Source organism: Lagopus muta, chromosome 16 (genome assembly GCF_023343835.1).
Source record: "Lagopus muta isolate bLagMut1 chromosome 16, bLagMut1 primary, whole genome shotgun sequence".
Lineage (NCBI taxonomy): Eukaryota > Metazoa > Chordata > Aves > Galliformes > Phasianidae > Lagopus > Lagopus muta.
The window spans coordinates 11,130,541-11,143,667 of NC_064448.1; the positions used below are offsets into that span (position 1 = coordinate 11,130,541).

General features: G+C 42.6%; 1 protein-coding gene across 11 annotated transcripts in view; it reads left to right on the forward strand.

The window, feature by feature from the left end:
- Window positions 1-13,127, forward strand: part of PTPRT (protein tyrosine phosphatase receptor type T) — a 425,958-nt gene that overhangs the window by 336,983 nt on the left and 75,848 nt on the right. For 7 of the 11 annotated variants that reach the window (XM_048963311.1, XM_048963312.1, XM_048963316.1 and 4 more), the window contains exons 13-14: window positions 5,561-5,597; window positions 10,294-10,347. In XM_048963311.1, the coding sequence (XP_048819268.1) occupies window positions 5,561-5,597; window positions 10,294-10,347 (91 nt within the window). The remainder of the gene's footprint in view (window positions 1-5,560; window positions 5,598-10,293; window positions 10,348-13,127) is intronic. The other 4 variants (XM_048963317.1, XM_048963319.1, XM_048963320.1 and 1 more) reach the window with 1 other exon arrangement.

The following is a 13,127-nucleotide window of genomic DNA, read 5'->3' on the forward strand; positions in this document are numbered from 1 at the left end:
GAAGCCATCGTGCAGTGAACCATAACATCTTCCTTTGGAAATGGAGGGCTCCAGGGGGAGCTTAATTTGAGGAAACATTCTGTGTTTGGTCAAAAAGCTTGATTAGGAGGAGATGGTGGTGGTAGAGAAATTCTGCATTGTTATTTTACATCTCCTCTGTGTGTGGAGGGTTGTGCTCATTTGGTGTTCTTGTGGCTCTGTAACCATTAGCCATGATTGTTGCATTGAAAGGGACATAATTAACAGCTGGATGCAAAACAAGTGCAGCAAATTGCTGCAAAATCAGATCTCGAGCTTTGCTGCCTTCTTGCGTGCAGTGTGGTGCTTGTTTTTTGACAGCTGTCGCTCTCTGAGTTCTGTGGGCAGTTGTGTGAAGTTTGGGCAGCCTGTTGCTGCTTCCAGACAAGGGTCTGAACAGAACATTTTGTTGTGCAAAACGCTTCCAAACTGTGCGGGTTTTCCTCCTAGGAACAATTGAAAGCCAGATGCTGAACTGAAAAGTGTCAAAGTTCAAAAGGGGCTGGGGGGGGGGGGAAGAAAGAAAAAGAAAACAAAAACTCTAGGCTTTATAACAGGGCAGTTGAGAAACACAATTAGCTACTGATCATTTGTTAGGGACAGTTAGTGCAAGAACTGAGACAGAGGGAAGAGCAGACAACTGGCTTTGCTGTGTTCTGGCAGGAGCTGTGTGCCTGCCATCCCAGCCTGGTAGCTAAGTGATGTTTGCTGGTTGTCCTGGTGCCACCTGCTACAGATGGCTGCTGGCAGAGCACAATGCTTTCCCGGCCTGTAAAACCACCCTGAGCTCAGCCTCTCTGATGCACAGCCCTGTGGTGCTTCTTCTGAAAGGTGCGGCCTGGGCGGCGATATTATGCAGAATTAATAATCAGAGTTAAACGTCACAGATTTTGCTGTCCCCAGGTTCTTTGTCTGAGCCATTGATGGTGTTGGTGCCCAGTTAGAGATCCAGCAAACATGCTCAGGTGGGGAGAATTCCTTGGCTCCTGGGGTGCTGCCTGAACTTCTGAGCAGCTCAGGAAACCGAGCTTCCTAAAAATCTTTCCTGTAGCTCCAGTGCTTTACGTCATTGAGTTAAAATGAAATCTGTATTGGCACAGTTGCAATCAATAACCCTTGGCCATTTTTCCTCTAAATGGGAGATGAGGCAGGAGGCTTTGTAGCACAGCTGGAGATGATGTGGGGGATGCTGCCAGCTGCTCCTGCAGCCTGGTGGTCCAACAGGTGAATGATGTGTTCAGGCCAGCTTTGTGAAAAGTGGCAGCACAGGAATCAATGAGAATATTATTTTTGAAGGAATGATGGACTCTACAGAGTTTCTCATTGATTTTTTTTCCACTCTAATGACTTGTACTACATGCACAATCGGGCAGCTTATCATTATCAGGGGATTTCAGGCCGGATTCCTGGTTGCTAACAGGTCTACTCACATACTTAAGGAAGATTTTGGAGGTATGGGCAGAGCTACCAGTAGGAAAATGACCTTCATCCTTGTGGAGATGGCTCACAAAGAGCCAGTGAGGTACTTCACTTCAGCACAAGGCCTATTCTGAAAACCAGTGTGCTACTAAATCTGCCTGCATTGGTTTTGCAAACAGACAGCAGTGAGGACTCAGTGATTTCAACTGTACCATTTTGTCCAGTGATGTTTACTGCCTCTTACTGTCATGCTGGAGCTCCTGGGGCAGCAGTAAAGCAGCTGTGGATACACTTCACTCTTTGTAAGTCCTTGTTTCCACATCTGTCTGGCCTTCCTGAGCCAGAAGACACAAAGCTGAGTGTTGGTAGTCTTATTCATTGTATGAATAAGATCGTTTAGTCATCCTCGAGTTTGGGAGATGTGGATACTGAATAAACTAAATATCCTTGAAATCACTTTCTGTTGTAAATAATAAAAGCCCAAACCACTTTGTTAAAGCTCACTTCTCCAGATAACACAGATACTAAAAATAACTGATAATTGGAAAATCAATACGGGGTTTAGCTGAGCCTCCTGGAGAACTAGCAGTTTCCTTGAGCTGGCAGTAGAAATTATAGGGGAGTCCATAGACTGTGCACACTCTGTGCATGTGATTAATTTTAAGGACAGCAAACAATTGGTCTCAGTGGAATAAGAAAGAGACATATGGGAAAAACTGAAGAAGAACAACGGAAAGTTCAGAGGATGGAAGGGCAGTGCCTGTCCCATGGGATCAAGCTGCCTACAAGCATGCTCGATACAGGCTTGGGACATGGAGTGCTGTGGCTGAGGCCAAGTAGGAGGTTGGTAATTACCTGTCTGTGCAGCAGCAGGAGTTAAAACTGCCTGTCCCCAGGTGGGGCTGTCTGGAGACTTGTGGCAGGGTGGCACCTGGGGGCAACAGGTATGTGCAGGTGCTGGCAGGGACTGCTTCAGCCAAGGAATGCACTGTTGAGCTAATGCAGGGTCATAATCAGAGCCAAGGAAAGGGAAAGAAAAAAAAACGGTGTGAAAACAGATGGATGAAAAAGCTCTGCTTATTTTATTGTTCATAGTCTGTAAACAGCAAGCTGTCATTTTAAAATAAAAGGAAAAAAAAATCATTTGGCCTTTTAGGTTGTGAAGATGCAGCTGTCACATAAACATATGTCCTTCTGCCCTCATAGATCTTTCCTGCAGAAAGTTGTTCTCATCCAAGTACTAAAACAAAGGCAGAACTTGTCTTGTTATCATCCTGTGCACTTCAGTGAAATGCATATTTTGGAGTCTAAATAATTAGTAGATGGCATCAGCTCTCCTTCTTTGAAAAGGAAAGAAACAAACCGTATTGAAAAGAATGAGAATTCAGTGTGATGCCAGAATAAGCTCCTGGCATGTGGATGTGGGTCTGAAATGAAACAGTTGTCCAGTTCCAGGATCTAGGTTAAAACATCCCTACGTTGTTCCCTTACTGCTTGCACATATCCTGTCTGTGATAGCATTGCCTGGCAGTGCCCAGAGCACAAAGCAGCAGTGGTTCTGGGATCTTACACTGGGTTATTTGTGTGCCTGCAGCCATAGCACAAAGCAAGCATCTTACTGCAGCTGGTGGGAGCAGGGTCTTGGCTGTGGTTGGGTTTGGGAAAGTTCTGTGATGGGATCGATTGGGATTAGTGTATCAGAGTACTTGAAAGAGCCTATGGATACAATCAGGAGACTGAAATTTAGGAAACTATTTTTATAAAAGTTTTTTGCTATTCCTTTTTTTCATTATTTTTCTTGTAATGCCTTCAAGCCATCTGTGTATGTTATTTATTCCTCTTTTGCCATTGGTTAAGCAGAAGCATCTTTACTCTGGTGAACACCTCATTTAAATCCAGGAGAGTTTTTTCTGAAAGCAGATGTGATTATAGGCAAATGGTTTCGCTGTTTTGAGAAAAAAAAAATTGTTCTGTGTATTGACAAAGGAGTTCAGACAAACAATTCTCAGTATTAATCAAAGAAAAATACAGTAAGTGGAAGGAGGTCTCATTTTTTTGTGAGACATGAAAGAGAGGAGCAGTGGGTTGATCAATGAGGTGCTCAATGGAAATCAAAGCAATAATCAGCCCTCATCAGGAGTACGGACTGAGAACAGACTTCAGGCTCCAACATCTCTAGTAGCTGATGCCTGGTGGCTGTGCAGGTTTCTTTTATGTTTTTCTCCTTAGAAGACACCATTTGAAATTAAGTCCAGATGTCTTGTTCCTCTGGTGATTGATTGCCCTTGCTTTTGGCAGTGCCTGATCACTGTCTTCTAATAACTACAATTGTCTGGGCTAAATAAGTAGATGTAAATGCAAACAGAACACACTGCATCCTGTCTTCTCAAATTACCCCGTGGGAGGGCAACGTGCAGGAATACGCACATGCTCAAATGAGATCAATTACAGCATTGTTAACAAGGTTTTGGGTTTTGTTTTGTCACCTCTTCTCAGCACTGACTAATTTCTCCAGCCTTTTGTTGCACTTTGAAGCTAGCAGAAAGCAACAGACGCACAAGAAAATTTTCCACAAGTGTGTGCAATGTGTGCCAGTGTCCACCTACTTTTAGCCTGCAGCAGTACTATCTTGATATCAATTATATTTCATTCGTCATTGCTGATTTTCCAGGCCATCTTTGCATAGATTGTGAAGTGCATCAGATGTCTTCTGACTCCCTGCATTATCTGCTGAGGCTGTGCTCTGAAAATAAGGCTATGTTTTTCCTGCTTTATATAACATCACTAGTAATAGAGATTGTTGGTTTCCAGAATAGCTGGCAATTCAGGCTGATTATACAGGAGGCAGTGATGGCTTTGCAGCAGTGCTCTGCAGCTCTGTTGGCTTTGCAGTGCCAGCAGTTGTACAAGATGTGCAGAGCCGCTCTGTGAGCGAGAGAAGTTTGTGAACCAAAGAGAGATACCTTGGGTTTACTGGAATAAGGAATAGTTTAGTCAATGAGTGCATGATAAGGGAGCAGGGGGAACTGGTGCTGCATTTCCCTGTGCAGTGTCTGCAGTTTTCCCCTTCCTGTTTGCAGTTGAGGGTTGGTTGCAGATTTTCTTTACAGCCTCTGTTGAACTGCTTGAGGATGGAGCAAGGTGCTCAGCAGTGTATTTGTTGTTTCCAGAGCCAGGCAGCATCCATATTAATGTGGCATTATCACACGCAGTAATTTATGCAGTATTCATTACACCCGAGACATGCACAAGAGCATGTAAAGTCATAAAGTGCTAAGAACACCCTGCAGCAGATTACTGCCTGACAAAGTTTTTTAACCAGAGGAACACAGAAGATTTGGATGATGATCACGCATCGTGCAGAAGCAACCCCTGCCAGTAAGAGCTGCAGAATGAAAACGTGGGGATACCAGAAAGGGTTTGTTTTCAGTGGAAGTGGCCTGAGGAGGATGCCTTTAGCTAAGCCAAATAACACAACGCTGCTGCTCAGCTCCAAACTCCTGTTTACACAGATCTGGGGACTCTGAGGTGCACTGAACAAAAGCGTTGGGTTTTATCCCAGCTCTGCAATGAAAAGCCGTGGTGCTCAGGGTTGTGTTTGAATGGCTCATTTGGCAGAAGTAGCCATACAACATGCTGTTCTGCTTCACATACATATCAGAGGGCTGAAATATTCAAATGACTGCTTAGGTGTCTGTTTGCCATGTGTTTAAATAAATACCCAATTTGCAAAATTTGTGGTAATGGTGCGTGAAAATTGGATGTACAGTTGCATGTACTTTTGACCCAATGCTTGTCTGCCTACTACAGATCAGGCCATTTAGCTGGTAAATTCTATTAGTAAATCAGGCTGTTACGTGGTGCCCATTCCTCACATTGAGTATGGAAAAACATCCAACTTCCCAGCAGTCAGGCAAGCAGCTGTATGCAAACCCATTAGTATGAAGTGTTCTATGCCATTCAAACGGTTGGTGGTACTTTCAGTGATGAAGTGTAAGAAAAATGCTTATGTGTTTTAGTGACTCTTGATGAGAAATATGTTTATTGCAGATAGGCCAATGACACACCTTGATGTTTTCTTTTTCTCTCTCTTTTTTTTTTTTTTTTTTGGGTTGATTTTCAGGAAACAAAAATCAACTGCGTCCGGCTGGCAACTAAAGGTACGTGGGTTTCCTTTCCATGCAAACCACAGCACCAGTACTATGAAAGCTGCAGTGGTGACACAACTAGATTACAGCTACTACTCAGGGAAGAAGCTTCTTTTCAAAAAGTTTTATATTTTAAGGAAAGTATTGAAGGCAGAATGTCAGTTTCCAGAACCACTTCACTATATGCGTAGGCCCTGTTATTTCTCAAGACGGGGTCTCTCTATCTTTGTGGTTCCTGTTTTCATTTGTTCTATCAACTGCTTTCCTGCCCTGAGGACTGCTCTTGTTATTGGCAGAATGTGATTGAAAAAGCTTCCTGCTAAGTTCATTCTCTCCATAACTACACAGTGCAGATAAGTTAAAGGAGATCTCAGGCAAACCTGACTTTTAAATGGGTTTTGAAAAACCTGACCTTCAACACACTGGGGCACAATTCCTACATCACACCATTTTCATGGTATGGTGCAGTGAACTCGTGGAGAATATTTCTTATTTTCATCGCATTAAGTTCAGAATAGACCTGACATCATCATGAGCAAACCCAATACAAATGATTCAGCAATAAGTTAAGACGCACTGCTTTGATCCCCAGGTTGTTTCACAAGCTCTTGGGGAACCAATGGTGACAATGACTGGGTTACTTCTTGGAGTTTAGAGTTGCTTTTAACAACTCTTCGAAGGACTTTGAAGTCACCCCAGAGGATACTTTGCCAGCAAAGGTGTCAGTAAAGTAATTTACTCCTAACACAAACCAAGTAGCTGTAAAAAGGCTTCCTCAACACGTATCTGGTCTCAAAATGAGTTGTAAGGAAATGTTAAGGTAATTGCTGTGGGCCATGCTGGAGGTAACTCTCCTTTTCTAACCCTCAGGAATGCATCCTGTGCCCTTGCTGCTTTGTTGTAACGTGGAATAACTCCATTACTGCCTATGGAGTCTTCCTGAAGTTGAAAAGAAATGGGTAGAAACTCACGGCTCTTTTTCTTTAAGAAGCATCACCCTGTTTTGTTTTTCTTTTTTTCCCATTCTTTTTAGTCCTTTCTGTTTTGCAGCAGTAGCAGAAATTAATTCCTTCTAGGTAATTTTTCATGTGCGCTTCTGCTACAGCACTTACTGAGGAGTTGGGGGGATGAAAGAAGCTCCCCAACTCCCCAAGCAGTTACTAGGTAGCAGCAGAGGACTCTTTTTGCCCTTATGTAAAGACATCTCCAGAATTGTTACTGTCAGCAGGGTGTGAGATGCAGGTGCTGCACTGCCTGCAGCTGCCATCAGAGAGCTGGTGCTGCAGGCTGGCAGGGCTGTAAGCAGTTGTGTCACCACTGACAGCCAAGGATGAGCCATTTGTCCCCTCTCCCCTTCATCTGTGGCTCTGGTGGACCCTATATCCTCCCGTTGTTTCCTCTTTAAGTGTTCCTTGTAATATCTTCGTTTAATTCATTGCTCTGGGTTGCAAACATTCTGTGTCTCAGTCTCCCGTCCGTTCCCCTGCAGTTTTCCTGGCCCATGGGTAGTGGTGTGACCATTGCAAATTTATCTTCTTTTGGCCTTCTGGTGGTAGAAAGATATAAAGAGCAGGAGTGGGTGAAGTTTGGGTGAAATGATTCTCCTCTGGGTCTTCCCAGAGCGTGACTGGAGGGCTCTTCATCAGCTCGGAGAAATTAGATTGATTCATTTCTGGAGTCCTATAGTTTCTTCTACTTTATTGGTTCCTATTTCTGGAGATAGTGGAGGAATGTGAGTTAGTTGTTGTTCTAACTAAAAATATATTTGCTCTGTGATTACTGTTCAAATAAAAACACCTGTATAGCTCGAAAAGTCCTATTCTTCTGTGTTCTCTTGATTTGCACTGCCTGATTTGAGTACTGCTGGAAAGATTCACATAAGTGTTTGACCCTGAGCTGCCTTCTGCAAATGGATTTAATTTTTGTTAACCTGTTGGGTCACCAAGAAGAAGTGACAGGCTGCCTTTACTCTGATGTTCTGAACTCCAGCTCCTTTTAAAAAGTGACCTTTTCCTAATACTAATTTGACAGGAGAAATCAGAGAGATGGGTAAAGCCTGGGGATGCTTAGAGCTTTTTGGTGATCTTATAGTTTAGGATTTTTCTTGATTATTGTGAATGGGAAAGGGAAAAAAAAAAAAAAAAAAAAAAAAAAAAAAAAAAAATTATGGTAGCACTAGTGTTTATTACTGTTTTGATGGATATTGCTTTTGATTTATAAGTATGTCTTGTTTCTGTATACATGGAGTCTGGAAATCCTGTTTTTCTTCTTTTTTTTTTTTTTTTCCTTGTCCTTACTCTGTGATTTGCTGTTTTGTATTTCTCAATGCCTGACCATTGACAAGGACACTGGAATGTGGCTGTGGCTAGCTTCATGCCAATTTTGGCTTTTTAATTGTACAGTATTGGCTGCAGCACACAAGCAGTGTAGCACCACAAGTGAATTTACAGTCTTAATAGTTTAACGGTCCATTAACAGTCCATTGCTGGCACCTGTGATGTATGGGCAGCTGAACCAAAGCTAAACAGTGGTTCTGTGGTTTGGAAATTTTCCATAGTTGAAGATCTCTCTTTGTCGTAGGGCTGAATTCCATCCACATTAACTCCATGTGGACAGAAGGACTCAGCCACTCTACATCCATCTGAGCACATGTAGAGGGGTTTCTTATCTGCCCCATCTCTGCTAGGGTGGATATAGATGGAGACAGTCACAAATCAGTAATAATGTTGTGATGTGGCCAACAACTGATTGTTGGGATGTTCTGTCTGACCTATTGTGTCTATGTCATCTTCTGTCTACTCATTAGATTGATTATCTTTAGTGGCATTGCCATGTATTTGTCTTTATTTGCATCGTTGTCTTTTTGAGGATAGAAAGAGCAAGGCTGCAGTTTGCCTCCAACAGAATGTTCCGAGCTGCTAGCAGGGATACCAGTGTGGTGTCCTCCGTAACAAGCAAGGAGAATGAATGTCCTGGAGTTAAGCTGAAGTTAGCTAGGCTGATCTGAGCATTGACAGCTCTCAAGCTGCAGTTCGTACCAGAGAGAAAATGCATTTTGTTTTGCAGATTGATGCAAAAAAAAGTGAATGCATACTGCTAATGCCAGAGAAAAAGTTCATTTCTGGCTATTGGTGTAATTTTGTTCCATTCCTGGATACATGACACTCCAGTAGCTCCGTTAATGTCAGTGAAATGAGTTCTGATTTACGCCAGTAGCAGGGAGATTAGAATTGAGGAATGTTTAAGCAAGGCAAGTGTTCTCTTCAAGTACCGGATTAACAAGGGCAGTAAACGTGAGTGTGGGAGTAATTAAGCAATAAAATGTGTTAGGCAGTGTGGTACTGGGGGATTATAGCACATCTTGGGTGTTGCTGCAAGGCACCTGCTCAGAAGCTGCGTAGCTCTAATTACTTGTCACTGCTTCAGCAGGCTGGGAGGCAATTTGTTTTGTATGTCCCATTGCCTGAAAACCAATAAAGTGAACTCAGATAACTCTTTTAAAAGTGTTCTAGTCCATTAAGAGTTTTGGACATTTCTCAGCTTGCTCTCCTCCCTTTTTGTGTTGCTGAGACCTCAGCTTCATTATGAAGTAGACTTCAGATAACCCCTTGTCATTTCAGCTTCCCTCCATTCAGAAGCTGCATCTCATCTGCCACGTGCACTTCTCTGCACGTTTCTCCTGCCTGCTGCTCCTGCTCAGGTTACCTTGGTCCTTTTGGTCCCAAGAGAGACCTTTGTCAACGGTTTGCCTCTCTGATGTTCATCTTTTGGCTGAAATGTCAGGGGTGGGTTTCAGCATCTCAGAACAGAAGGTCATGACACCAAGTACAGCAGCCTTCAGAGCAGAGCTAGTAGATACCCACGTGGGCAAGTGCATCTGCTGAGCACATTTCCTTCCTTCTGGCACCTCAGTAGGGGGCTTGACTAATGTCCATGGGCCAACGGCAAGGACTTGGCACCAGCATTTGCTGAGGTCACGTTTTGCAATCCATCAGAAAGCAGTCTGCGTTTGTCCAGTCTGTGTAGCCATTCCCTCTTTTGCCAGCATGTTTCATACCCACAAGCATTATTAACCTTCTGTATCGATGTGTGTATTTATTTCCAGTTTTGTTGATCTCAGATTTCTGACCATTCCCAGTCATAACCACCTCTCCTCGGATGGTCTGCTTCTCTTCTTAATTTACTGAAGTAATGTCATCTTTCATAGCATTAGTTGCTTGGATGCATATCATAGCATTAGGCATTCTTTAAAAATAAGTTTATTATTCTGTTTATCAGCTCTCTGCCATGCAGTTTTCACTCAGCCAGTTTGTTTGTTAATTTTGCCATTTGGTTTCCATGATGGCATTTGCTTTAATGTGTCCCATTCTTTCTGAAATAACTTGGTTGTTCTCCTTGTTTTAAAGCAACATATTTATATTGACACTTTATTAGAGAAAATTGCAACCTCTTACTAGAGAGAGCAATTACCTCTTGTATTCTTAAAGTGCATTAAATTATTTTCACGGTGTAATTGAAACCGAGGCAGAGGGCTCATTAATGCTTCCTTATCTCTTGATATTTATTTCTTCTTTTTCTAAAAAATGTGAGTTCTTGCAAATGAAAGAATGGAACTTTAATAACCATTACGAGGTACATTTTTATTTTTTTTTTCCTTTTGTTTTTCTTGTGCATGCTGCCTGGAAACGGTTTTGCTTGTTCTTAGCAGTGCTGGGTAGGCAACAGGCGACCACACGAAACCCACCCGGCCTCCTGAGCACAGGTGATTATCAGCTCAGGACCAGGAAGACTGCTGCCACTTCCAGAAGTCTGAGCAGCTTCATGACTTCTCTTTTTGTGTTTTGCTTGTGTGGGAAAATGCTTTTACAGCTGTTCAAACTGCAATATAGAGGGGACTTTCATGTAGCAATTGCTTTGCACCGACGTAAAATGTACAGCTTAGCAGAGTGTTGTCTGGAGACCTAAGGAGCACTTTAATCTCCATATGAGCCTCTGAGCGTGACTGAAGAGGCCCATGGATTCCTTGTTGGCCCTCTGCAGAGGCTGAACACCCGAGCACGCACGGAGATGCTCCTGCATTTTCACATTACAGTAACTACTGCATTTTCCTGGGGTTGGTGATTACACTTCGGCTCAAACAGCTGAGTGGTACTGTTGAGGATATGATGACAGGAAAATGAAGACTTGATTCTGTAAGTCGTTTTTGCACAAAGTTCTGCAGGAATCAGAGGCTTTGCAGAATCAAATGGTGTAAAGCTCCTTTACAGGTCACTAATGGAGGAGCTCAGAGCTTCTCAAGTGTTTTGTAGTTTGAACATGAAAGCCTTTGTGTTGTAAACTTGCATAATACTGCAACTGGCACCTCTGCATCGCTCCAGAAGATTTCAGTCTAGAAGAGAAATACACATCATCTTGTGGAAATAGTTTCCACTGCTTTAATTTGATGTGCACAGGATGACCTACTGGGACATTACAGAGTGGTGTGTGATGAATGCAAATGGGTGGGAAGAGGGAGTTGGGTTTTCAGTTTTGGAGTGGGTTACATTTTTGTAGGAATGCACCTCTTCTCATACTACGTGATTATCCCCATATAGATAAGACTTTCCTTACTCAGCAATTATTAACCACACGTAGGGACAGCTGTGGTGATACTGGGCAGAAAAGTACTGAGATTTCTCTGAAGTTCAAATGCTTTTAAGATTGAAAAAGACAGTCCTGCTTTTTGCAGAGGATTAACAGCGGAAAAGGGAACTGCCTTGAAGATGAATATGTGATAATATAGAGACCTCAAAAATGGATCTGGGTCTGAAAGGGGACCAATGAAATAATACATGCAAAAGAAATGGGAAAGTTTAGGAGGAAAAAAGTTCTTACCATAAACAGTTTTGCTGCAAGTGACAGCTGTTTCTTTAATAGCTTTTGTTCCCTCAAATTCATATAAGACAGTTCAATTTTTGTCTGAAATATATTCTAGTTTCGTAGACAGGTAATGTATTTTTTAAACAGATTTAATCCCACTTCAAATCTGTTTGTTATTGCATTTTGTCTTTTGATACACTGGAATATTACTCCTTTGACAGGTTTATTCTGTTTTCTGCTATTTATTTCAGAAGGTTGCATTGCATTTTTAAGTTAGAAGCATGAACGTGCTTTTTTTTCTTTCCCTTGATGAAGTCTCAGCCTTCAAAAAGTTATTATTTTAGCACAAATTTATGTATCATTCTAATTAATTGTTAATAACAGACACACTCGTATTGCTCTTACTGAAGAACACTCCCGGCTGGGAAGAGAAATCAAAGCTTCTTAGCATTTGGATGCATGTTCAACTAGTGAGCTGCTTTATTTTCTTTCAGTTTGGTGTCAAGATTGACTTAGAGGGGTTTAAGGTGTCCCGAGGGCATCCTTACCCAGGTTGCTAATGAAGCAACTCTGAGTTAGGGAAGAACATCGAGAGCGATGAAGCCAGAGGTGAGCAGGGCCTGGTAGCCTGAGCCTGGAGGCCATGGCGTGTTGCAGAGCCCAGACAAAGGTCTAACATAGCTTTCTCCATGAGCCCATACTCGGAACCAGGTAGGGTTACTAATGCAGGACCTGCTCAGTTGCCTTGAAGAACTGGACATGTAAGAGATAGTATGAGAGATGGCAGTGGCACAAGAGAGGTAGGCATGGAACAGATCACTTCTTAATTGAAGAGTATTCTTAATAGAAGAATAGAAATAGAGGGGGGAAAAAAAAACCCAACCTTTCTTCAAGACACGTCTGAAAGTGCTGCTTCAACTTAGCAAAGCGCAGGAAGCTTCCCAAGATCTCATGCAGCCCACATAGAGCATATGTATGCAGACGGACTCCCTCATGCATTGACTACGTGGATCCCTTTTACTGGAAAGCAGTGAGCTTCCTCCTCAGCTTGCAGGTGAGATCTTAGCCATAGGTTCTGTAGGCCACCATGGTGCTTAGACCACCCTTGTCAGCCAGGCTTGGGGGTGCCCTGGTTTCACACTTTGTTATATCCACACCTCTGAACTTTGCTCGCTGCTTTTGTAATTTCTGCAGCTGCTCTGGCTGTGGGGTTTTAATGATAACCATGAGGAGAGCAGAGTAACGGGCACTGGCTGGTGAGAAGGTTAATTAGTTGTTATTCAGAGTGTGAGCTCTGTTCTACATCCATGCCATCATCCTGCGCTGAAATGCTTCTGGCTGCATCAGTCAAAAGATTGATCCCGCTCCACATACCTGAGACCGCACAAAAATTAAGTCGCATCTGTAAATTTGGACTTTCAGAAATTTTGCTCTTTTTTTCTTTCTTTTTTTTTTTTTAATAATTGAAAGTCAGTTTTTAAATAGCTCTGCATAAGTGGAGAGTTAAAATGGAAATGTGCTTTCACCTTCTGAACCATCACATCGCTCGTAGACATCACAACGGCTGCTCTTTATCCCAGCTCTTCTTTCAAGCAAATGTAATAACCTTTCTCATTCCTGGGGCCGTATATCTGCTGTTAGCACAAATTAAGTGCTTCTGCTCCAAAGAGAGAGGAAGAAAAA